The sequence below is a fragment of the Castor canadensis genome, chromosome 8, assembly GCF_047511655.1.
Source record: "Castor canadensis chromosome 8, mCasCan1.hap1v2, whole genome shotgun sequence".
NCBI lineage: Eukaryota > Metazoa > Chordata > Mammalia > Rodentia > Castoridae > Castor > Castor canadensis.
This window is the reverse complement of record NC_133393.1, coordinates 100,741,177-100,765,426: the sequence shown is the minus strand read 5'-3', so window position 1 is coordinate 100,765,426 and position 24,250 is coordinate 100,741,177. Positions and strand designations below refer to the sequence as shown.

The window sequence follows — 24,250 nt, the reverse complement described above, 5'->3', positions numbered from 1 at the left end:
CCATCCATCTAATTGCGAATGACAGAATTTCATTTTTCTTTGTGGCTGCATAAAATTCCATTGTGTATAAATACCACATTTTCTTAATCCATTCATTGGTAGTGGGGCATCTTGGCTGTTTCCATAGCTTGGCTTGTTTGTAGCATGTGAATAGTGCTACAATAAAACTAGGTGTGCAGGTGCCTTTGTAATAAACTGAGTTGCATTCTTTCAAGTATATCCCTAGGAGTGGTATTGCTGGATCAAATGGCAGATCAAACCTAAAAACTGAATGTGTTTGATGTGCCCACTTTAGAGGAGCAAATATAGTAATCTTAAACTGACAGAGGCCACTATGGGAAGGTGACTGGGAAGTAGTGAAAAGGTCTGGTAGAAATGAGCCAATGTGGGTTGCAATACACATGTGCATGGAAGCAATATTAAGAATCGCTCTGCATAGGTACCTTTATCCCAAATTAGCAAAAATGCTACTTCTTTCTTATTATCTTTTATGTTTTCTCTTCAACAAAATCTGAGAACAAGAAGATGGAACAGATTCTGCCCAGAATTGCGGGAGGGGTAGTGGCCCAAACAATGTATACACATGAGTAAATCTAAAAATGATAAAAAGTAATTATTTCAGATAATTCAACCACTGAAGTGTAAAAGATTATTTTAATAGTTTCAGAGATTTCTTCGTCACATGACTTGTTGTTTTTGGCTTGTAACAGCAATGCCTCTCGTGGATGGAGTGTGTTAGAGAGGAGGCCTGTTCACCTCATAGCAACTAGGAAATGACAAAAAAGAAAAAGAGGGTAGCCTGTGGGTTACACATGTTTGGACCCGTTCTGGGTCCTACTCTAATGATGGTCCCTTGTGATAAGCTTGTTAATTTTTGCATATCTTCAGTTTAATTTCAGATATTTACTGAAAAGTCAGATTAATATATTAAATTATTTTCATAATAATGCAGAAAATTTTATGTTTCTGAAATAAAAAAATATAGTGCACATTCAAGTGGGTAAGGCAGAACTAAAAATGCAATCGTAGTTACTAGTGTTGGAGGAGTATAAATACCAATGTAATTGTAAAAAACTAAAGTGTTCTCATTACTGGTCACCTGAGGCACAGAAATAAAACCAGAACTTCTACAAATATGTGAAAAAAAATCATAGAATAGGTTGAAGCGAAGACAGAATTATAAGCTCTTAAAATTATTTAAATCCACCGATAAATTAATCTCTTCCTCTTACTATACACTTAGATGCAAATACATAGAATAGATTTTCTCCTGGTGAACAAGAGTGAAATTAGGAATGTTACTACTTTCTTTTCAGAGTTGAAAGAATGTGACCAGACTAAAATGGTTGTCAGGTGGAACAATCTTTTATCTCCCCATAGATATTTCTTTCAAAACTGTGCAAATAATAAAAAAAACTAATGAATTATGCCATTAGTTTCATGTTTTACAACCTCCATATTCCAAATTTAATGTATATATAACTAAAAAAGGTTTTTTTTCCTGCTTGAAATATAGTTATTTTAGGGATTAAAAATGATGGTTTGCATGAGCCAAAGTTCCTGCCATCTAGGGAATTCCTCGGTAGTGTTGAGTATTGCCTTTGAGAAATGAGCACCTTTGGTAGCTCTCCAAGGCACCATTTAACAATAGAAATGAACAAAATGCTTTTAAAATTATATAAAAATAATTTATATAGAGTACCTCTTTTTCCCCTTAGCCTAACTGTTATTCTATGTTATTTTAGGGGATAGAGAGCTAAGAATTCTATGTTTACTAACTTACCTAAATTGAAATAGCATTGCAAAGTGGTTAAGTATCCAAGTTCTAGGATACAGAGGTTTATACTTACTCCAAGCCTTTAATATGAGTAGAAGGGTCTCTAAAAGCTGAGGAAGCAACCAAAAACATGCTTTGGAGGATAATAAGACAGCATGATATCTAACTACCTGAACTATACCTATGAAATATGCAATTAGATCCAATTTGTAAATAACAAAACTGAACAGCCTATAGTCAAATAGCTATCTTAAACAAACAAAAATATCATTTTCCTTTCTTTTACAAAATCACAGAACAAGAGGGCAAACAGTTCCTACCTGGGGTGGAGGGATGGTTGGTACCAGTGGGAAGAGGGAGGAGGTGGGGAAAGTGCATGGGAGGGTGAATACAGTGCAAATACTTTGCACACATGTATGTAAAGTGGAAAAATGTTATCTGTTGAAAATAATCCAGGAATGGAAGAAGGAGTACATAAAGGAGAATTGTAGAAGGGGTGAATTCAAGTATTTGATATAAGACTTTTGTAAATGCCACAATGTATCCCCACCCAGCACAACAATAAAAATAAAGTAAAATAAATTTTGTGTTCCTTGGAAAGTGTCTCACCAAGCTTTCCAACAGGGCCACTTAAACAAGGAAAAAAAAAAAAAGGACAAGGCCAACAAATTCTATGACTAATCAGAAAGTGGACAGCAGCAATTTTTTTTTGTTTTTGTTGAAGTTAAAGTAGTGTATCTAGAAAACATCTCTTGCACACAATTTCTAGCCTATTATCAGTGGTAAGTCAGATACTCTAAATAAGAATGCAGAATGAAAAAAATAAGTTTTTAAAAAAGAAACTGTTTATGGGCTGGTGGCATGGCTCAAGTCGTAGAGAGCCAGCCTAGCAAGCACAAGGCCTTCAGTTCAAACCCCAGTACCTCCAAAAAAAAGAAACTGTTTATTTATGCCAGGAGGCTACCTCAGTCGGCTAAAGAGTAACACATGAAGAAGTAAAAACAAAATCAAAACTATTTTCTTTTCAGTATTTATATGATAACATACAATTGTCTGATAACTTTTTCATTTCTTGACATGTTAGGCTGTACCATAGATAGTATATAAATGTACTGAGTAAAACTTCTTTAATGTTAGCACTGCTTATCAAAGGAAATTCCCAAAAAAACAATATGAACTACCTGTTATTCATTCTTTTCACAGAGCTTTGCATACAAACCAAGTGTTTAGAAAATAAGCAGAAAACAAAACACAGCTTACCTCCAATGAAGCCCACGGTGAGGTAGAGCTGTATTACACTGGTACAGAAAGAGGCCAGCATCATCGACAAACAGCATAATAAACCTCCTACCATCACCACTGGCCGGCTGCCATAATTATTCACCAAAACACTACTGATGGGGCCTGAAGTAGAGAGATTAAGAAGTACTCAGCTGAGAGACCATTTATTTATCCTTAAAATTTTTTGAGACAGAGACACACTGTACTGCCCAGGCAGTCATCAAATTCCTGAACTAAAACAATCCTCCCGCCTCAGCCTCCCAAGTAGCTAAGACTATAATCACCATCATGTCCTGATGGTGGGAGATTTTCTTTTTTTTTTGGTGAGCTGGGGTTTGGACTTAGGTCTTTGCACTTGGAAAGCAGGTGCTCTATCACTTGAGGTACACCTCTAGTCCATTTTGCTCTGATTGTTTTGGGATGTGGTCTCATGAAGTTTTTGACTAGGGTGGTCTTGAACCACAATCCTCCTGATCTCTGCCTCTTAAGTAGCTAGGACTACAGGCATGAGCCACCTGTGATTCAGTCATGGGTGACTTTTAATCATATAAGAACAAATATAAAATACTAAATCAGAAGTCTGAACATTTAGTTTGTTATGACAACAACCATTCAAATTTTAATGCAAAAGTTTTCAACAGAAAATAGCAAATTCTAAAATATCTTTTTAAATGAAAGCAAGTTTATGTTACAAATATCTAGGAACTATATAAATGACTTGTCTATAATAAAACTTCATTTTCTAGAATAATATGTATGTATAAAACATATCATTAATTAGATCTCACATTGTTTTTATTATATACAGCTGTGATTTTTCTTTAATACTGTTTCATTGATAATAAGACATTGATTTTATATCCTATTATTTTAGCAAGAAGGATGTTTTGCACTTGTTTATTCCAATAATTAGACATTTAACAGAGAATAATAAAGCAGAGATTATTCCAATTTCTGTTTACCTGGTGTTATCATAGCTAGTAATGTAGCTACCATGGTCTATGTATGCTTGGGTTTAGTTATTATTTCTCATGACTTCAGTGGACCATGAACAATCTTTTACATTTTAATCAGTCATTTTAAAGAACATCTGGAACAGGAATATAAACATTATTCTAACTTTTGCCTGAATGATCTTCTGTTGACACATGCTGGTAAGTTCAGGAAAGTATCAGCATCACATATTACAGAATGGGTAGAGCAATTTAGATGAAATTGCTAGAGGAATAGAATCTCTCTGTTAGGACATGTTACCTTACTGACAAAAAGAAAATTCTTGTGTGTGAAATATGAACACAGAGGACTAAGTCAGATACCAAACTGGAAGAAGTTTTAAGAATGCCTTGGCAGAGGATTCCAAGATGGCAGCTAGAGGGAGGAAGCAGAAAGTGAGCCTCCTATAGTGAAATCTTGGAGAGACACCGGAGACACACTTTGCAGGCATAATCACTGAGAAAAGGCATAACTTTGACCCCTCCACACCTCCAGCCAGCGCAGATAATCTCCACTTCACGTAAAACGGAGAGACAAGGAGGGCTCCCGGGCCACCAGTCGCCGGTGCCCAGACAGCTTGGGAAGACGCGGACCAGGTGAGCTTCATGGTACTGCGGTACTCCCACAGACAAGCCTGGGCCAGAGCAGCATAGTCCCCTGGACAGACTGACCTCCCCCCGGGGAAAAAAAGAGAAACTGAGTACTAAGCAATAAGAGCAATAATGACACGCTGGAAAGAGGGTGGGGCACCCTGAGTGCTGAAGACTGTAAACTGTAAATAAACAATCCTGGTGGGCCAGCGAGGCTCTGGTGGGAGCGGGGGTGGGGCGCACGCCCAGCAACCAGGAGCGGGGAAGCTTGTGAGAGTGGCGGAGGGAGGAAAACTCCACAGGAGAGGAGGGTAGGCCCACTTCCCATGTGAACTGTAAACAAACATGGCGGCTGGCAGGAGAAGTAGCACTGCCCAGTAATCAGGAGCAGGAAAGCTTGTGAAAGTGGCAGTGGAAGGAAAACTTCACAGGAGAGGGGGGAACACCCACCTCCCACATGAACTGTAAATAAACGCGCAGGCCTGACAACGTGGGTGCAGTGTCACCTTTCCCAGTGCTTGGAAAGGGGAAAGCCTGTAGCAGAGGCTCCTGCACAGGAGAACTCTGAACAAACAAAGCCTGCGGGACCAGGTGAGTGCTAAGCTCACCCCAGAGATCTGCATAAACAACATCTCCAGCAACATCAGGCTGACAGCAGTGGGCAGGCAAGCCACAGCTGCAGATACCATTCTCAGAACTGTCTCCAGACTCTTTTTTTTCTTTTTCTCCCTACCTTTGATGAGAGAACAACTGAATTACACCTGCAAGCCGAAAAACTTACTGAAACTGTATTGCATTTGAACTTGGGACACTAGGTGGGTTTTTTTTATGTCTCTGTGTGTGTGTGTGTGTGTGTGTGTGTGTGTGTGTGTGTGTAGTTTTGTTCTACTTTATGCGTCCCCTTTGATGAGACAACTACAGAACAACATCTGAGTCACCACCTCCAGGATTGGAGACTGAGACGGACACCCAAATTATTAAGACGGAAACTTCATTGCATTTGAACTTGGAGGGTTTTTTTTTTAATTTTCTATTTTCCATTTTATTTTAATTCATTTTTAATATATAGATATTTCTTTCATTTACTTATTTTTTATTTTTATTCTTATCTTAATTTTTTTTTATTTTTCATTTTCAATCCTATCTCTGTCCCTCTAATGTCTGTTCAGCTTACTGTCAATTAGTACACTAACACTCCCTGTTTATACCTTTGAAAATTTCCTGTCTAAAGCCTTGTTCTGCTTTCTCCCTCTTGTCTGTGTATTTGTTTTCCCCTTTTGTTTAACTTCTTTCTTTCCATCTCAGCTCACCCTTCCATTCTAAATATTACCATTGTTATTATTACAAGCTAGAAAATACTTAATTGCACACAGTACAGGGACAGTAACAACACCAACGACAATGATGGAAAGACAGAAAAAACAGGGAAAACAGCTTCCCCACAGCAAAAAATTAGTACAGGAACCAGAAGGGAATGAAGAAAACAGAAACTCAGATCCAGACTCGAACAAAATGAAGATAAACTATGCCAAAGGACCCAATGAAGCCCACAAGAATAATTTAAAAGAAGACATACTACAAGTACTCAATGAGAATTTTATAGAGATGATACTGGATAGAGTCAACCAAAATGTACAAGAGACACTCAAGAAATTCCCAGACAACAAAAATAGAGAATTTGAAAAAGCAAAAGAAGAAATAAAGGAAACCATAGAAGCATTGTATAAACACCAAAGTGAAAGAGAGAACACGATGAATAAACAGATAAATGAGCTCAGGACAAAAATAGACAACATTAAAGAGGAAACATCCCAGGATATGGAAAACCTCAGAAAAAAGAACGAAACAGAACTGCAAAACAAAACAGAAGGCCAATCCACTGGAACAGAACAAACAGAAGACAGAATCTCAGAACTTGAAGATGAAATGGTACTTAAAGGAAAAACTGAGGAACTATTAATTAACTCAAGACCTGTGAAAAGAAAATGCAAGAACTCACCGACTCCATCAAAAGACCAAACTTGAGAATCATGGGCATTGAAGAAGGAGAAGAGGTGAAAGCGAAGGGAATGCGTAATCTATTCAACAAAATAATAACGGAAAATTTCCCAAATCTAGAGAAAGATATTCACATACAGATGCAAGAGGCCTCCAGGACACCAAACAGACCAGATCAAAATAGAACTACTCCACGACATATCATCATTAAAACAAGTTCAGAAACTAAGGAAAGAATATTGAAAGCTGTAAGAGAGAAAAAACATGTAACATACAAAGGTAAACCCATCAAAAACACAGCAGACTTCTCAACAGAAACATTAAAAGCAACAAGAGCATGGGGTGAGATCTTCCAGGCACTGAATGAAAATACTTCAACCCCAGGATACTCTACCCAGCAAAACTATCATTCAAAATAGATGGAGCAATAAAAGTCTTCCATGATAAGCAGAAACTAAAACAATATGTGACCACAAAGCCACCACTACAAAAGATTCTGCAAGGGATTCTGCACAAAAAAAGTGAATCCCAACATAACCATGAAAAGACAGGCAGCACCAAACCACAGGAAAAGAAAAAGCAAGACAATAGAGAGTAACCTCAACTTAGGTACACACAATCAAACTTTCAAACAACCAAGACAACTAAATGGCAGGAATCACCACATACCTATCAGTACTAACGCTTAATGTTAATGGACTTAATTCACCCATCAAAAGGCACCGCTTGACTAAATGGATTAAAAAGGAAGATCCAACAATTTGTTGCTTACAGGAGACCCATCTCACCGACAGAAATAAACATAGGCTTAGGATGAAAGGCTGGAAGATTTACCAAGCCAATGGCCCCTGGAAACAGGCAGGAGTAGCAATACTTATCTCTGACAAAGTAGACTTCAAACCTACATTGATCAAATGAGATAAAGAAGGACATTCCATACTAATAAAAGGGGAAATAGACCAAAAGGAAATAATAATCATCAATCTGTATGCACCCAATCTCAACACACCCAATTTCATCAAACATACCCTGAAACACCTAAAAGCATACGTAAATGCCAACACAGTGGTTGTGGGAGACTTTAACACCCCATTATCATCAATAGATAGGTCATCCAAACAAAAAATCCATAAAGAAATCCAAGATCTAAAATATGCAATAGATCAAATGGACCAAGTAGATGTCTACAGAACATTTCATCCAACCTCTACACAATATACATTCTTCTCAGCAGCCCATGGAACCTTCTCCAAAATAGATCATATCCTAGGGCAAAAAGCAAGTCTCAGCAAATATATGCAAATAGAAATTATACCATGCATACTATCTGATATCAATGCAGTAAAAGTAGAACTCAACAACAAAAGTAAAGACAAAAAACATGCAAACAGCTGGAAACTAAATAACTCATTACTTAATGAAGAATGGATCATTGATGAAATAAAAGAGGAAATTAAAAAGCTCCTGGAAGTCAATGAAAATGAAAACATAACCTACTGGAACCTATGGGACACAACTAAGGCAGTCCTGAGAGGAAAGTTTATAGCCATGAGTGCATATATTAAAAAGACAGAAAGATCACAAATCAATGACCTAATGATACATCTCAAACTCCTAGAAAAACAAGAACAAGCAAATCCCAAAACAAATAGAAGGAGAGAAATAATAAAAATAAGAGCTGAAATCAATGAAATAGAAACCAAAAAAACCATACAAAGAATTAATGAAACAAAAAGTTGGTTCTTTGAAAAATAAACAAGATCGATAGACCCTTGGCAAACCTGACTAAAATGAGGAGAGAAAAAACCCAAATTAGTAGAATCAAGAATGCAAAAGGGAAGATAACAACAAACACCATGGAAGTCCAGGAAATCATCAGAGACTACTTTGAGAACCTATATTCAAATAAATTTGAAAATCTTAAAGAAATGGACAGATTTCTAGATACTTATGATCATCCAAAACTAAACCAAGAGGAAATTAATCACCTGAGTAGATCTACAACAAAAAAATGAAATTGAAACAGCAATCAAGAGTCTCCCCAAAAAGAAAAGTCCAGGACCTGATGATTTCTCTGCTGAATTCTATCAGACCTTTAAAGAAGAACTGATACCAACCCTCCTTAAACTGTTCCACAAAATATAAAGGGAAGGAAAACTGCCAAACACATTTTATGAAGCCACTATTACACTTATCCCAAAACCAGGCAAAGACACCTCCAAAAAGGAGAACTATAGGCCAATCTCCTTAATGAACATTGATGCAAAAATCCTCAACAAAATAATGGCAAACCGAATTCAACAACACATCAAAAAGATTATTTACCACGACCAAGTAGGCTTCATCCCAGGGATGCAGGGGTGGTTCAACATACGAAAATCAATAAATGTAATAACCAACATTAACAGAAGCAAAGACAAAAACCACTTGATCATCTCAATAGATGCAGAAAAAGCCTTTGATAAGATCCAACATCATTTCATGATAAAAGCTCTAAAAAAACTAGGAATAGAAGGAAAGTTCCTCAACATTATAAAAGCTATATAAGACAAACCTACAGCCAGCATTATACTTAACGGAGAAAAACTGAAACCATTCCCTCTAAAATCAGGAACCAGACAAGGATGCCCACTATCTCCACTCCTATTCAACATAGTACTGGAATTCCTAGCCAGAGCAATTAGGCAAGAAGAAGGAATAAAAGGAATACAAATAGGTAAAGAAACTGTCCAAATATCCCTATTTACAGATGACATGATCCTATACCTTAAAGACCCAAAAAACTCTACTCAAAAGCTTCTAGACATCATCAATAGCTATAGCAAGGTAGCAGGATATAAAATCAACATAGAAAAATCATTAGCATTTCTGTACACTAACAATGAGCAAACTGAAAAAGAATGTATGAAAACAATTCCATTTACAGTAGCCTCAAAAAAAATCAAACACCTAGGTGTAAACCTAACAAAAGATGTGAAAGACCTCTACAAGGAAAACTATACACTTCTGAAGAAAGAGATTGAGGAAGACTATAGAAAGTGGAGAGATCTCCCATGCTCATGGATTGGTAGAATCAACATAGTAAATATGTCTGTACTCCCAAAAGTAATCTACATGTTTTATGCAATTCCCATCAAAATTCCAATGCCATTCATTAAAGAGATTGAAAAATTTACTGTTAAACTTATACGGAAACACAAGAGGCCACAAATAGCCAAGGCAATACTCAGTCAAAAGAACAATGCAGGAGGTATCACAATACCTGACTTCAAACTGTATTACAAAGCAATAACAATAAAAACAGCATGGTCTGGCACAAAAACAGACATGAAGACCAGTGGCACAGAATAGAGGATCCAGATATGAAGCCACACAACTATAAGCAACTTATCTTTGACAAAGGAGCTAAAAATATACAATGGAGAAAAAGCAGCCTCTTCAACAAAAACTGCTGGGAAAACTGGTTAGCAGTCTGCAAAAAACTGAAACTAGATCCACGTATATCACCCTACACCAAGATTAACTCAAAATGGATCAAGGATCTTAATATCAGATCACAAACTCTAAAGTTGATACAGGAAAGAGTAGGAAATACTCTTGAGTTAGTAGGTATAGGTAAGAACTTTCTCAACAAACCCCCAGCAGCACAGCAACTAAGAGATAGCATAGATAAATGGGACCTCATAAAACTAAAAAGCTTCTGTTCATCAAAAGAAATGGTCTCTAAACTGAAGAGAACACCCACAGAGTGGGAGAAAATATTTGCCAGCTACACATCAGACAAAGGACTGATAACCAGAATATATAGGGAACTTAAAAAACTAAATTCTCCCCAAATTAATGAACCAATAAAGAAATGGGCAAGTGAACTAAACAGAACTTTCTCAAAAGAAGAAATTCAAATGGCCAAAAAACACATGAAAAAGTGCTCACCATCTCTAGTAATAAAGGAAATGGAAATTAAAACCATGCTAAGATTCCACCTCACCCCTGTTATAATAGCCATCATCAGCAACACCACCAACAACAGGTGTTGGTGAGGATGCGGGGAAAAAGGAACCCTCTTATACTGTTGGTGGGAATGTAAACTAGTACAACCACTCTGGAAAAAAATTTGGAGTCTACTTAAAAAGCTAGACATTGATCTACCATTTGATCCAGCAATACCACTCTTGGGGATATACCCAAAAGACTGTGACACAGATTACTCCAGAGGCACCTGCACACCCATGTTTATTGCAGCACTATTCACAATAGCCAAGTTATGGAAACAGCCAAGATGCCCCACCACTGACGAATGGATTAAGAAAATGTGGTATCTATACACAATGGAATCTTATGCAGCTATGAAGAAGAATGAAATGTTATGATTCACTGGTAAATGAATGGAATTGGAGAACATCATTCTGAGTGAGGTTAGCCTGACCCAAAAGACCAAAAATCGTATGTTCTCCCTCATATGTGGACATTAGATCAAGGGCAAACACAACAAGGGGATTGGACTTTGAGCAAATGATAAAAGCATGAGCACACAAGGGAGGGGTGAGGATAGTTAAGACACCTAAAAAATTAGCTAGCATTTGTTGTCCTTAACGCAGAGAAACTAAAGCAGATACCTTAAAGCAACTGAGGCCAATAGGAAAATGGGAACAGGTACTAGAGAAAAGGTTAAATCGAAAAGAATTAACCTAGAAGGTAACACCCATGCACAGGAAATCAATGTGAGCCAATGCCCTGTATAGCTATGCTTATCTCAACCAGCAAAAACCCTTGTTCCTTCCTATTATTGCTTATACTCTCCCTACAACAAAATTAGAAATAAGGGCAAAATAGTTTCTGCTGGGTATTGAGGGGGTGTGGGGGAGAGCGAGGGGGCAGAGTGGGTGGTAAGGGAGGGGGTGGGGGCAAGTGGGAGAAATGAGCCAAGCCTTGTATGCACATATGAATAATAAAAGAAAAAAAAAGAATGCCTTACCCAATTTATTGAATATGAGTTTTCCAAGATGTGTGTGTGTGTGTGTGTGTGTGTGTGTGCATGCAGGTATAAAATAATAAGGAATGATTAAAATAATTAAAATCTATAGTTATTATGTCTAGAAAAGCTCTCTTGGCATTTGCAAAATGGAAGTTCTAAGTATTAAGAAAGCATTCTCTCTTTAGTGGACATTTTTTTCTGTCCTAAATTATCACCAGATAACAGTGTGACTTAATAATTAAGCTTATTTTAGATTCAGAGAAAGTCTACATTATTTTATAGGAGCTGTCAATGTGTAAATGGCTTGCTTTGACATTTCTACCTTAGCACAATTATATTTCAATTGAAACTAGGGACATTGGTTTGAGGAAAATAAATACATTAGGTCAAAATTCTCAGTCTAAATCTGACCTAGAAAAATTGATTTTTTCCCTGATACTACAACTCGAATTTCACCTCATACTGTTCTGTTGCATTTGAGAATATTTTGCATAGAAAGAATTTTAAACACACTGAGGTTCACTTACCAATATGTCCATATTCTCTCATACACATATAACTATTAATAACACATAATTTAAAAAAGATACAACTCAAAAACAGAACACAAAATTTTGTGCTTAACATGGTGGACAAAATAATATATTAAAAAGGCCATTTGAAAGATAGCTCTACAGAAACAATGGGTTGGGAGAAAAATAATCAAAGTAAAATGTACAAGATAGGTGAAAAAAATAAAATTTGTCCTTAACATGACAAGCTCCCTTGAAGAGCTGATAAGAAAATCATACACATTTGTGATACATACATATACATATGCTTCAATTAATAATTAAATTTAGGTGTAGACATTTCATAGTATTCTATCCCTGTTTCTGTTTTCAAAATTACTTAACCAATTCAATTCAGTTCAACTAAATTCAGTTCAATTCACTCTCTTAAACTGCTAGCATAATACCAATGACTGTCATCAAGAATAAAATAACAAAGCACAACTATATTGGTGAATACATTATAATCTAGAGGAATGTGATTTTTTGAACTATGATGGATGTTCTGATAAGTTCTAGACTCAGAATGGATTCAAAGACATTTCTCAATTATTTGGACTAATAAAAAGGATATATTCTCAAAACTATTTGTATTATATATTCCTTTTTCTATGTGGTAACTAAGCAACTATAAATAAGTGGACAAATGGGATGATTAATTACCGTATTTTATAAATGTGTTTGCCTAAATTGCATAAATTTAAACTTGAACCTAGTCTGTGAATCACAGTTTAATTTGAAGTTTTAATGCAAATAATTATATCTATAGGCTGAGATAATTACATCAAAGCTTCTTCCCTTATTACTGAGATTAATTAAGGGTAGTCACTAAAGAAAACATTTAGAGGTTTTGGCATTTTTTCTTTTGAGATGGAGGAGGCTTACATGATTTCTATAGGGTCATCAGTCGAGATGCAATAAAAATTCTAATTTAATAAAGTACTCTGAGTTCAAATTGCATGCTTTAGTTAAATGATGCTTTGCAAAAATATATCTATATAATATATGATCTTTTTAACAAGAACAATGAGATATATTTCATGAGTGATCTATTTAGAAATAGTTAAAACTCTTTGTCCCTTAAGATTAAATGCTCATTAAGATTTCATAAAACATTCCTAATTTGTAATAATTATGAATAAAATTTTAAATTATGATACAGAATAAAAGATACTTTTTACAAAAGAATCTCTAAGTGCTTAATATACACCTAGCATTAAATGTAAAAGATGTCATTATCATATACCCCTCTTCACTCTACTACCTGCTTAGTTTGTTATATTAATGAGAAGATAAAGATGCAAGGACAGAATAGATTCCCATAACACATGATTTGTTTTTGTTAAGCTAGCATCATAGATGACCCTTTTTTTTTTTAAGCTTCAGGCCTATGTTTTGAGCTCATTCATTCATTTATTTAATTCAGCAGTCCTAGTCCTGGAAGTTTTTACTCAGCATGTGTTTTCATGATATTTAATCATTAGTTATAACAAAAATTAAATTTGTCTACGTGCAGAGTTATATCTGAGCCCATATGTAAGTAGAGCATAGGTCACAATCATCAAAATACATGGTTCCATTTGCTTCTCAAGCTTACTAAAATGGTATGCAAGAATAATAATTATTGTTTTGAAAGACATACATGATATTTATCAGATTGTCTCTGTGTAAGACTGTTCTAGCCACTAATTCTTCTGATCAACATTTCCAGTCTATCTCAGAATTTTAAGCATCAAAAATCATAGCCATTTTCATGAAATTTTAAACAACTGCTTCATCAGTGAGTGATGTGAAGATCACAGTATTGTCACCCATAAGCTTGCTTGAAAGGTTGGCTCTTGGCTGGAATCAGAGAGCCTGAGTTCCAGCATTCCTTCTATTCCTTACTGTTAAGAGAGAATAACTGTACCAAAACTTTTCTATTAACAGTGTGTTTTATGTTGACCATTATATAAACAATATGGTTCATGATTACCTCTATTATGTGCATGATGCCCACTTTTCCCTTTTGGGAGTCTGGGATTTGGCCAATGTAGGCAGAGAATACCTGCCTGAGCAGTTCACTAATAAAAGAATTGAGTACCAAGACTCTTTAATTAGCTTACTGCTGAACAATACTTCACATATGTCATCACAATGGGTTGCTGGAAAAGTTAAGCCCATTAAGTGTGCCAATGATAAAGGACTCTGTTTTGTGCTTGGTGTCCTCAGGACTCTGATTTTGTGTCCTTCCATTGTAATAAAGTACAGTCATGACAGAGAGTTAACCTTAGTTAACCTTATAGTTTAGCTGAGGTCTCTGAATCTTTTGAGCAAAGCACTGATATTGAGATTGGTCTTAGAGACTATGAGCTCAGCTACGATACTTTCTCTCTTCTATACATGTAGTTATAAATGGATGATTTTGTGACAAATTTTAAAAATGTATGACCTACATATGTATGAATTGGCCTTTTGTTGTATACTGTTATTCTGTTTTGTTAAAAAGAACTCAAAGTGCTTGTTTTTATTTCTTTTATATATTTCAAAAGAACATGATAAATTCTGTGATAAAAATTGGTGTGCAATGTAATGAACATTTCATAAAACATGTTTCATCAGTCTAAAACCAAGAATTTGAATTGACTATCATTTGCAGCTACATAAAAATTTTATGCATAGCATAACCACTAACAGAATAAAGGATTAAATGCTATAATTTATTTTTCATGTGCTTTATTTCACATTTGTATTTGTGGCATCCCGTCAAATCAAATGACATAGAGCACTACTGCAGGACTGGTAGAAAGTTGTTTGTAATTACAGAAAAGGATCTGTGTTTACTAATACAATATTTTTCTTACTAATAGCTGCTTTCTATATTTGAGAGAATTTTTTCAAGGAAATTTTTTGAATTAGGAAACTGCTCCTATTTTGATTGGACAGAGAATGAGGTCTTAATCACCATTTGTTTCCCTGAGATTTATCTGGGTGTAGGGCTGGGATTGAAAATTCACCTAGTTTCTCTTCCCTCATGACTGTTCATTTTAGGACAATGGAAGACATGAAGGATAATTTCTTTATTTTTATTCATTTATTCATATGTGCATACATTGTTTGGGCCATTTCTCCCCCCTATCCCCCATACCTCCCTCTCCCCCCCATTGCATTAGCTTTTACAAAGGATGGATATAAAAACATTGCACAAGTCAATCATCTTCAGTTAGCATATTCCTCACTCATAATTGCCCTGGTCTTATTTACTGGGACTCAGCTAGTTCAACAAAAGATATTCCTTGAGTCAGGAGAAGACAACTAAATTGTACTAACTCAACATGCTACTAGTATTTCAATTGTACAAAATGACATGCAAAGAATTTAAATGAGTAGCTTGGATAGTTGTGGAAATCAAAGAAAGGGATTAACATGCTAGGTATACTTGATGCATGTTAGGGACAGAAAGTGTTGGATACTGAGATGGTCTATAAACTCATCTTTACATCTTCCTTCTGGAATGTTCTCTCTCTCTCTCACTCCCTCCTCCCCACAGGTCTCTGCTATATGGAGACTCCTCGGAGACGATATTCTCGCCATAATAATAGATGAAACTACCAAACTTTAATAAGGTAATAAATGCTATTTTAACATTGAGATTTTTCACAAATCTCAATGCCTATCTTAGTCATTGCCCTGGTTGTGGGAAAAATTCTCCAATTTTGCTTCAGTGAAAAGGTATTTTTATGTTTTCCATTTTTTCTTTGCATGAATTCCATTTCTATATTCATTCAGAGACTCATTTTAATCATCACAGATGTTTAATAAAAGGGATGATCATGGCAATTGTATGAGACAAGGGGGGAGATTGGACAAATGGATATTTTATCAGAATCTCTTATTTCAAACCAAAGAGTTTGAAAGTGACCATTCTAATTCTCTACACAAATAGATACAAATGTCAAGCAGTTTCTTGGTTTATAGACTACATTATTTTTTAGTAGGAAAGACATTTACACCTCTTGAAGGCTGGTACACTTTTTTAAAATAATAATAAAAATAGCACTTATTGAGGACTTGATAGTGTTCTAGGCACTTTAGATATAAAATCACATTTAATCCTTATGGTCTTGCTAAGAGTTATTACTATTATTTAATTTCCATTTTACACATAACAAAACCAAGATGTTAAGTAACAGCTTTGAAAGACTACTCAAGCACTCTGTATAACCTCCATGAAAAATCATTTTCTTTTCTGGAAAGAATGAGTAAATCTCTTTCACATGCCTAATAGTCATTAACATGTAAAAACATTACATTTAATATTACACAGTATTTATACATTGCATTTGCTGCTCTTTGGATTAAATTTTAAGAAGATAGAAAAGATAGACTATGTTGCAAAAAATACTAGTTGACTACCCAAAGCCATTCCCCCTTGCTTTTGAATCCTGATTTTTTTTATACCTACCCTCTTCTGTGAGGCCCAACTTGGGAGGTAGATTATAAATAGTACAAGCCATTTGTGATAACTCACCACCATTGCCAGACACTGGTTTGAATGTGAGCATTTGGGGGAAATTTATATAGGATTAAGTCTTCTGGGGCATCTGGGAAGGAATTAAATGGCTCTGATGCTGAATATTTTCGTGAAAGTGTGATGTCTGTAAATGCTATAGATATCTTTGGGTCATGAAATGAATTAGCTTGAAGATGAGGCAGATACTCAAGTACCTGATTAAATGAAAATCAATGAGTCAAGCAAGACAGGAATGGCCTTATTTACAGACTTACTGTGATTTGACATCAAAATTCTATTATTACTTTACCAATGGACACTTAACATGTCTTTCTTTGCAGCCTAGAAGATCCTAAAAGGATAACAGAAAAAATTCATTTCCCAGTAACAATTTCATAAAATTTGTTAATACTTCTGCATAACTCCTTTTCTTCCACAGCTTGAAAGCATACTTAGTTTAAAGGAATTATCTCAGCATAGTCAATGGAAAATTTAAAGTGATTCTGATAGTTTTGAAGTTTTGTTATACTCAATTTAATGTTGCAGTTGTTGAATCCTTATAGAGTTTTTGAAATGTGGATTTGTAATTCAGAATGGATATTAAGTATACATTTTATTAACTAGTCAAGAAAGTGTAACTTATAGATTGAAGATTCAGGTGCTTTAGGCAAATAATAAGCAATACAATCATTTCCAAAGAATGTTTGTCTTCATGGGAATTCTTCATCATTGTTGTATATGGAATATTGCAAGATCTCATGAAATGCTATATTTTTCCTTCCATCTATGCTTCAAAACTAGTTTTAAATGATAGCATCATAATGCATTCTATGAATCCATCTGTCTAATGTAATCCCCTAGACTTAATTGCTATATACTTTGCTCCTAGCTATCTTTATAGAGCATAAGTAATCTACACCATGGTATATTTATTTACATACTAGTTATTACAAGAATTTCAGGTCCTGTGGGACAGGGCTGAAGGTTACTCATATTTATAATTTAATTAGGCATAGAACAAATTATTCATTTCACATAGCAGATGGTATTATTTATTTAAAATTTTTCTCAGTAGTTTTGAGTATTATATGATGATACCATCATTTCACTGGTATGATACCAATATTTATCATAGCATACAAGGTTTTAAAGAGGACATTTAATTTGATGAATACCTTTCTCTTCTTGTCCAAAACATATATATATATATATATATATATATATATATAAAGAACACATATGTCAAGTTAACGATCATTTTATAAATGTATATGATCTCCATTCATCTTAACGCTTCTCTTTAAAAGAATATTGATTTATGAGTAAAGGCAAGTTTTGAGCAAATAAAATTTCTAACAGAAGTTATGAGGTCCACTTTCCTCCATTTCTCCACTTACTTGCATCTCTCAGCACTATGTAGTACAGTATTTGACTGTTACCTAGTGATGATATAGATTGTGTGTGTGTGTGTGATGAATACAAAGGACAAAGCACAAAAATGTGTTTTCTACTGTCCTTGTGTTTTTTTACATACGTTCTAGTATACTCTGAAGTACAACAAAGAGCAATTGGTTTTGCCTAGTTCTTCCAGGGAATAGTCATAACATAGAGAAACAATAACTAATGTCCACATTTTTGTTTACTTGGCTAATACTCTTGGCTATTGACTGGGCAAAGGTTTTTCCCTATAATTTTTTTTTTTGGTTTGAACACAGGGCTTCATTCTTTCAAAGGAGGTGCTCTTTTAAAGCAGGCACCCTGCCCACCAGTTGAGCCAAACCTCCAGTCCATTTTGCTCTGGATATTTTGGAGATGAGGATTCATGAACGATTTGCCCAGGTTGGCCTTGAATCATGATTCTTCCAATCTCAGCCTCCCAAGTAGTTAGCATATGCATAGAGAAGTGATAACTATAGTCAAGCCTAATTAATATATCCACCTTAGTTACCATCTATTTGTCTGAGAAAGAGCACTTAAAATGTACTCAACACATTTCAAGTATACAATATAATATTATTAACTGCAGTCAGCATGATGTATATTAGCCCTCTAGAATGTATTCATCTTTTGTAACTACAACTAACTTTCTACCCTTTGATCAATATCTCATTTCCCTTACTACCCTACCCATCACTGCTGTCATTTTGTTCTCCACATCAGATGCTGCATATAAGTGAGATCACACAACATTTTTCTTTATTTGGATACCTTATTTAACTTTGTATAATTTCTTCCAGGTTCATCCATGTTGTTCACATGACAGGACTTACTTATTTTTTAAGGCCTAGTAATGTGTCACAGACCACCATGTCTTATTCATTCATCACAATATGGCACTTAGGACATTTCCTCTTTTGGAAGAACAAGGATGCACTGTGCATACATGTGCTCTGAAAATTAATCTATTTTGAGTTGATAATAAATCCTACTCCAATCACAGTAACCTCATTCTTCTCATCAGTGAATGCTTTAGGACTGGGTTTAGGATCCAGTGCTTCCCAATGACAGAGGGGTGGGAGTCTGCTAACAATTTCTCAGAAAAGTTTTCCATTTCTTAAAAAGACATCCAAGGAAATGCTTAAATGTTTTTTGAATGCATGTATTGCCTTGTACAATATATCTCATCTCTTTATGAGAGCTGGCTTAGAGAAAGAGCGAAAACAGAAGCTAGCAGATCAAGGGCCTCACAGTAAACCACACCTGGAAGCCCCAGTGATGCCTAACAATGTTGCCTTGTCTATGAACTTCTTTTTATGTGATGTGATCCAAGATGGCGATTAGGATAGGCAATCAGAAATCCTAAGCTCCGTGACACCAGAAATCACCTTGAGATGTAAGAGCTCTGATTGCTTCTAGCCAAAATAATTACCTGCCAACACATTAGGTGCACATAAAATTCAAGGACTGACCCTTTAATCAGCTTTTAATTGCACCTAATAGCTGAGAAAATCCCATGCAGCACAGCCAGCAAGGCATGTCCCACCCTGGGGGAAAAGTCCTTGGCCATTTTTCTTTCTTCTTTCTTTTTTTTCTTTCCTTCCTTCCTTCTTTTCTTTCCTTTCTCTCTCTCTCTCTCTCTCTCTCTCTGTCTCTGTCTCTCCTTCCCTCCCTCCCTCCCTGCCTCCCTGCCTTCCTTCCTTCTTTCCCTCCTTCCTTTTGTTCTTGTGCTGAGAAAAGTGACCCCATTTCTCCTTGCCAGCTGGCTCCAAAGCTGCTTGCATGAATCTGCAGGATGAATAGGTGAGCATCACACACTGCACCAACTCCCCTGAACCTGCTGCAGAGAGCAGGAGTGGAGCAAGGAGCCAAATTCTCAGTGCCAAACTCTCAGTGAACAAATGCAAGAAAAGCAACAAAGGCTGAGATCACGGGTGGGGCCACAAGCCAATGTCCCAGAGGACCTGAACTAGCACAGGGCAGAAGTCAGTAGAGGTGCTAAAGCTGACAGCAGGGGTGGGGCAACAAATCGACCAAAGTGCAGCAGGTGGTGGATCCAGGGCTGGTCTCCTGGCATAGAGGGCAGTATTCAAAACTGAATTGCCCCACTTTGATGAGGGAGGAGCTGACCAAACAGAGATGCAGCTGTAGGGCAACCCAGATGCCGCTTGAGGAAAGCAACAAAAATTCTGAAAGCTCTGCATGAACTGGCAGAGTTACTTCACCTCCCAAGTGAAACTTGCCCTGTGACAGAAGGAAACAAATACTGCTCATAAGCTAGTTACCTAGTGAGACCATATTAGAGTTCCTGCTTGTTCGCCAATACCAGGATTGGATGCCTAAGGAATAACACCAGAACATTTACCAAAAGACTGAACTTTTTGTGGTTCCTGAAACTGGTGTTTTTTTTTTTTTCCTGTATTATTAACTTCACCATCAGTATTTTCTTATCCTTATTCTTATTCCTTACACTTTCCTTCCTCTTGTGTTACAATCTATTATTCTCCTTCCCAACTATGCTTTCTGACCCTTCTCATCCTCTCCCTCCCGTCCTCACCTCCTCTTCCTATTCTTTACCAACCTGACACCTTATTACCCCTCCCTCCTACACATTCACCCACCTGCTAACTTGAATACTGCACCAACTGTACACAGCCCCAGCCCCATGCAATCTCTGACACAAACACCCTCCACTACAACAATAGAAATAAACCCAGATATGCATATGGGCCACAAAACCCAGCAGCCCCCATATCTCTTCCCCCACCCACCCACCCCTTTCCTGCCCCCCCTTTAGTGCCAACTTTATCAGTAGCCCAAGTTTCTATATCTGGCCTAATAATCATTACCCCCCAACTCCCACTGTTTATAGATATTGTCACCAAGGAATTTTCAATATAATATGTAAACAAATGGTCTGGCATTGAATTTGTGAATTTGTTATTGCTAAATTATTTATGTTTTATTATTATTTATTTATATATAATTATTTATAGGTATAAGTAATCCAGAGATGATTTAAAGTATTCAGAACGAGGTGCACAGGTTATATGCAAATGCTAACCATTTCATATAGGAGGTTTGGGCACCCACGTTTTAGTATTCTTGCAGATCTGGAACCAAACCCCCATGGGCATTGAGGGGCAACTGTACTGATCTTGGAGAAATACTGAGAAAAGCACAACAACTTCCCCTCATTATGTGAAATACTTTCAAATGGGAGTGTTATTAGAATGGATAAAAATTATCAGAGGTCATTTCATATAGGAACAATGCTCTTAGTGCTTTTTAAATGTAGTTACTTGCTTTTAAACAACTTTACCATAACTTACTGACCACCTCCTAAGAATATTTGTAAACATTGTAATGGTCAGACATTTACAGTTCTTCAATTCATAAACATTTTAGAACATTAGAATATTTCAAATTTCATACAAATAAAAGTTAAAATTCAAAGTATTTTAAAATTGAAATTTCTCATATGATTAATTCTATTCTACATTTTGAAGTTATTTTTAAATTTAATTGCCATAGTGCCTATGGAGAGGCTTATGTTTCTTTAAAAAGTGTACATTGTTTGTCAAAAACACGACTCATAGATTCATTATTGGATAAAATGCCAAACTAGCTTTTATACCTTCTGTGATTAAACTTTGCTATTTTAGTATTAACAGTGATCATTCATGATATATACAATTTAACTTGCTTGAAAATGATATAAAACATGGTTATGAAAGGTTGCAACAAAACCTCCTACAGAACTTTATTAACAGATGCAGGTGAATCTCAGAATTCTGAAACATACATAGTTCATTACATTTTTAGTTAGTAAGAAAATCTTAGCAAAAAACTAACAATTAGTGCTGTGTCAGGAAGATGGTGTGGAAGGTGGTTTTGAATGTTATATAGTAGATAACTAGTTTCTCATTTCAAACGGATAAAGGAAAAATCACACTGGCAATGTGGTTTAAAAAATAGCAAAAACAAAATATAAAGATACAGTTCTACAACCTTGGGCATATCTCTGAACACCTCCAGGTCTGAGCAATCCATACTCTACCAGACACAGTAATATCACCTTCAAATAGAGGAAATTATCACATCTAAAAGGGTTTCAGAAAGCAGATGCTCTTATTTTTGTCAAGGAAGGGTTTGGGCCACTTGGTAGGACTGGTTGCTGAAAAACCCCTCAGCTTAGTGTCTTCTTAAGCTTTCTGTGTAATGTTTGACAATTCTATGTCTTTATGACTTGTTACAGACTTGGTTTATTTATTCATAAAATATAAATAGTACTGTTTGCAAAGCTTTCTTGGGTTAGGTGAGGAGACCCTACTCTAAAGGAAGTCAGAGATTAGAAAACATGAATGGTTCAGATACAATGAGATAACTGAACTGCAATGTGAGGTTTTTAATATGGAGTCTCAAGATAGTTATAAAAAGGAGCACTTGTGGTACCTATGGGATTTAGGAAAAGTGTAGTGGTGGAGAAAGAAGACATTACATACAGAGGAAACAATGGTGTGATCCAGTAACAGCAGTTCTCCATACTAGTAGTTTGCAAATTAGGTTAGATGAGCTTAGCCTTGAAGGAATATAAACATTTTCTAAAGGATACTGATATTTTGGGGATCTAATAGATTTGATTGTCAGTTTCATTTGCACTAATTCCAAGCATCACATAATGTTTTCTTTCCTTCAGTTCTTTCATCCTATCTTTATTCAAGAAAGTGCACATTCTTGAGAGAGACTGATGAGATCAAAGTAAACAAAGCACTGATAGTAATTAGTTTTTGTTACATAAATATGATTATTTTAGAATTTTAATTAGTTCTTTTCAATAACTACCTTATTTGCTTTCCTAAGACATGTCATTAGTCAGGAAGAACAGCACCTGTGAACAATGTGAGCTTATTCTTTTAATTGTAATAGGAATCTTTTCTAGGATATAACTAGCTTTTAGGTTAAACTCATAAGATTTTACAGATAGCCATGATGGTGCATATCCATAATTCCAGCTATGCATGAGGTGGAGGTAAGAGGATCATGGTCTGAGGCTAGTGTCAGGCAAATACAAAACTTTATTTAAAACACAAATTGAAACAAAAGGGGCTGGGGCATGGCTTATCTGGTATAGCACTTCAGGTTCAAATCCCAGTACCATTAAAATATATAAAAAATAATAAAAGAAAAAGATTTTATATGACTTCATTTGAAATCAGCTTGTGTAATGCTACCAAGTAAAGAAAACTTATTTTACAAACTATTACAAAAAATATTTTTCTAATTATAGTCAATTCTTAAACATTTAAAAAACTTTTTATACTTCCTATCAAAAAAGATAAACTACTAAGATAGTTGAACTAATTATATTTTAGCAGCATAAACATTCTCCATGAAATTTGTAGAAAGGTTGATAATAATATGTGTCAAAATAAAATGAGATATTTCTGACTATTTATAATTGATTTTTAAACTACACTCATGCATTTGCTAAAATGATATTGTGCCTTTTATCAGGTTTTTGCTTCATAAATAAGTTATAATCTTAGCTGCATATTACACTGAATTGATTCCAAATAAGTATCAAAAACAGCATATAGATTTATAGATTCATTCTTGTCTTTAATCTTTTTGCAAAAATACATAAATATTTGGATCAATATCATTTTCACTTTAACTTAGATTTCACAAGATGCACTTGAGCATTTATTTTTCAGTGCATTTTAAATGTTTAATTGAACTTAAAAATCAACTCAGATATTTTCTGATGGAAATTAAATCTAATACAATTGATTAGTGGGATCTCATCATTAAGTTAGAGGCATCATTTCCCAATACATTAACACATGGAATGAATTCAGTCTGCATTTCCAGAGTGTTCACCAATACATACTTGAAGGTACAATAAGATAAAGCTTTTTGTCTTTTTTTGGCTTAGTTATTTTTCAGGTATGATCTCATATTTTGCCTGCCCTCAGACCACAATCCTCCTCCTTATGGTCTCCAATATAGCTGGCACCTCAGGCATGTGCCACCACCATGCCCAGCAAGCCATTTGCCAGGATAAAGTTCTTCATCACACATAATCCACTGACAAAAGCATTTGTCTGCTGAAGCTGCCATAGAAAAATGCCATAGTTTGTGTGTCTTAAACAA

At 35.5% G+C, this 24,250-nt stretch overlaps 1 protein-coding gene across 14 annotated transcripts in view; it reads right to left on the bottom strand.

The window, feature by feature from the left end:
* Positions 1-24,250, bottom strand: part of LOC109686449 (monocarboxylate transporter 2) — a 182,333-nt gene that overhangs the window by 15,131 nt on the left and 142,952 nt on the right. For all 14 annotated transcript variants that reach the window (XM_074083798.1, XM_074083797.1, XM_074083799.1 and 11 more), the window contains one exon: positions 3,038-3,181. In XM_074083798.1, coding sequence (XP_073939899.1) covers positions 3,038-3,131 — 94 coding nt within the window. In that variant the 5' untranslated portion in view covers positions 3,132-3,181. The remainder of the gene's footprint in view (positions 1-3,037; positions 3,182-24,250) is intronic.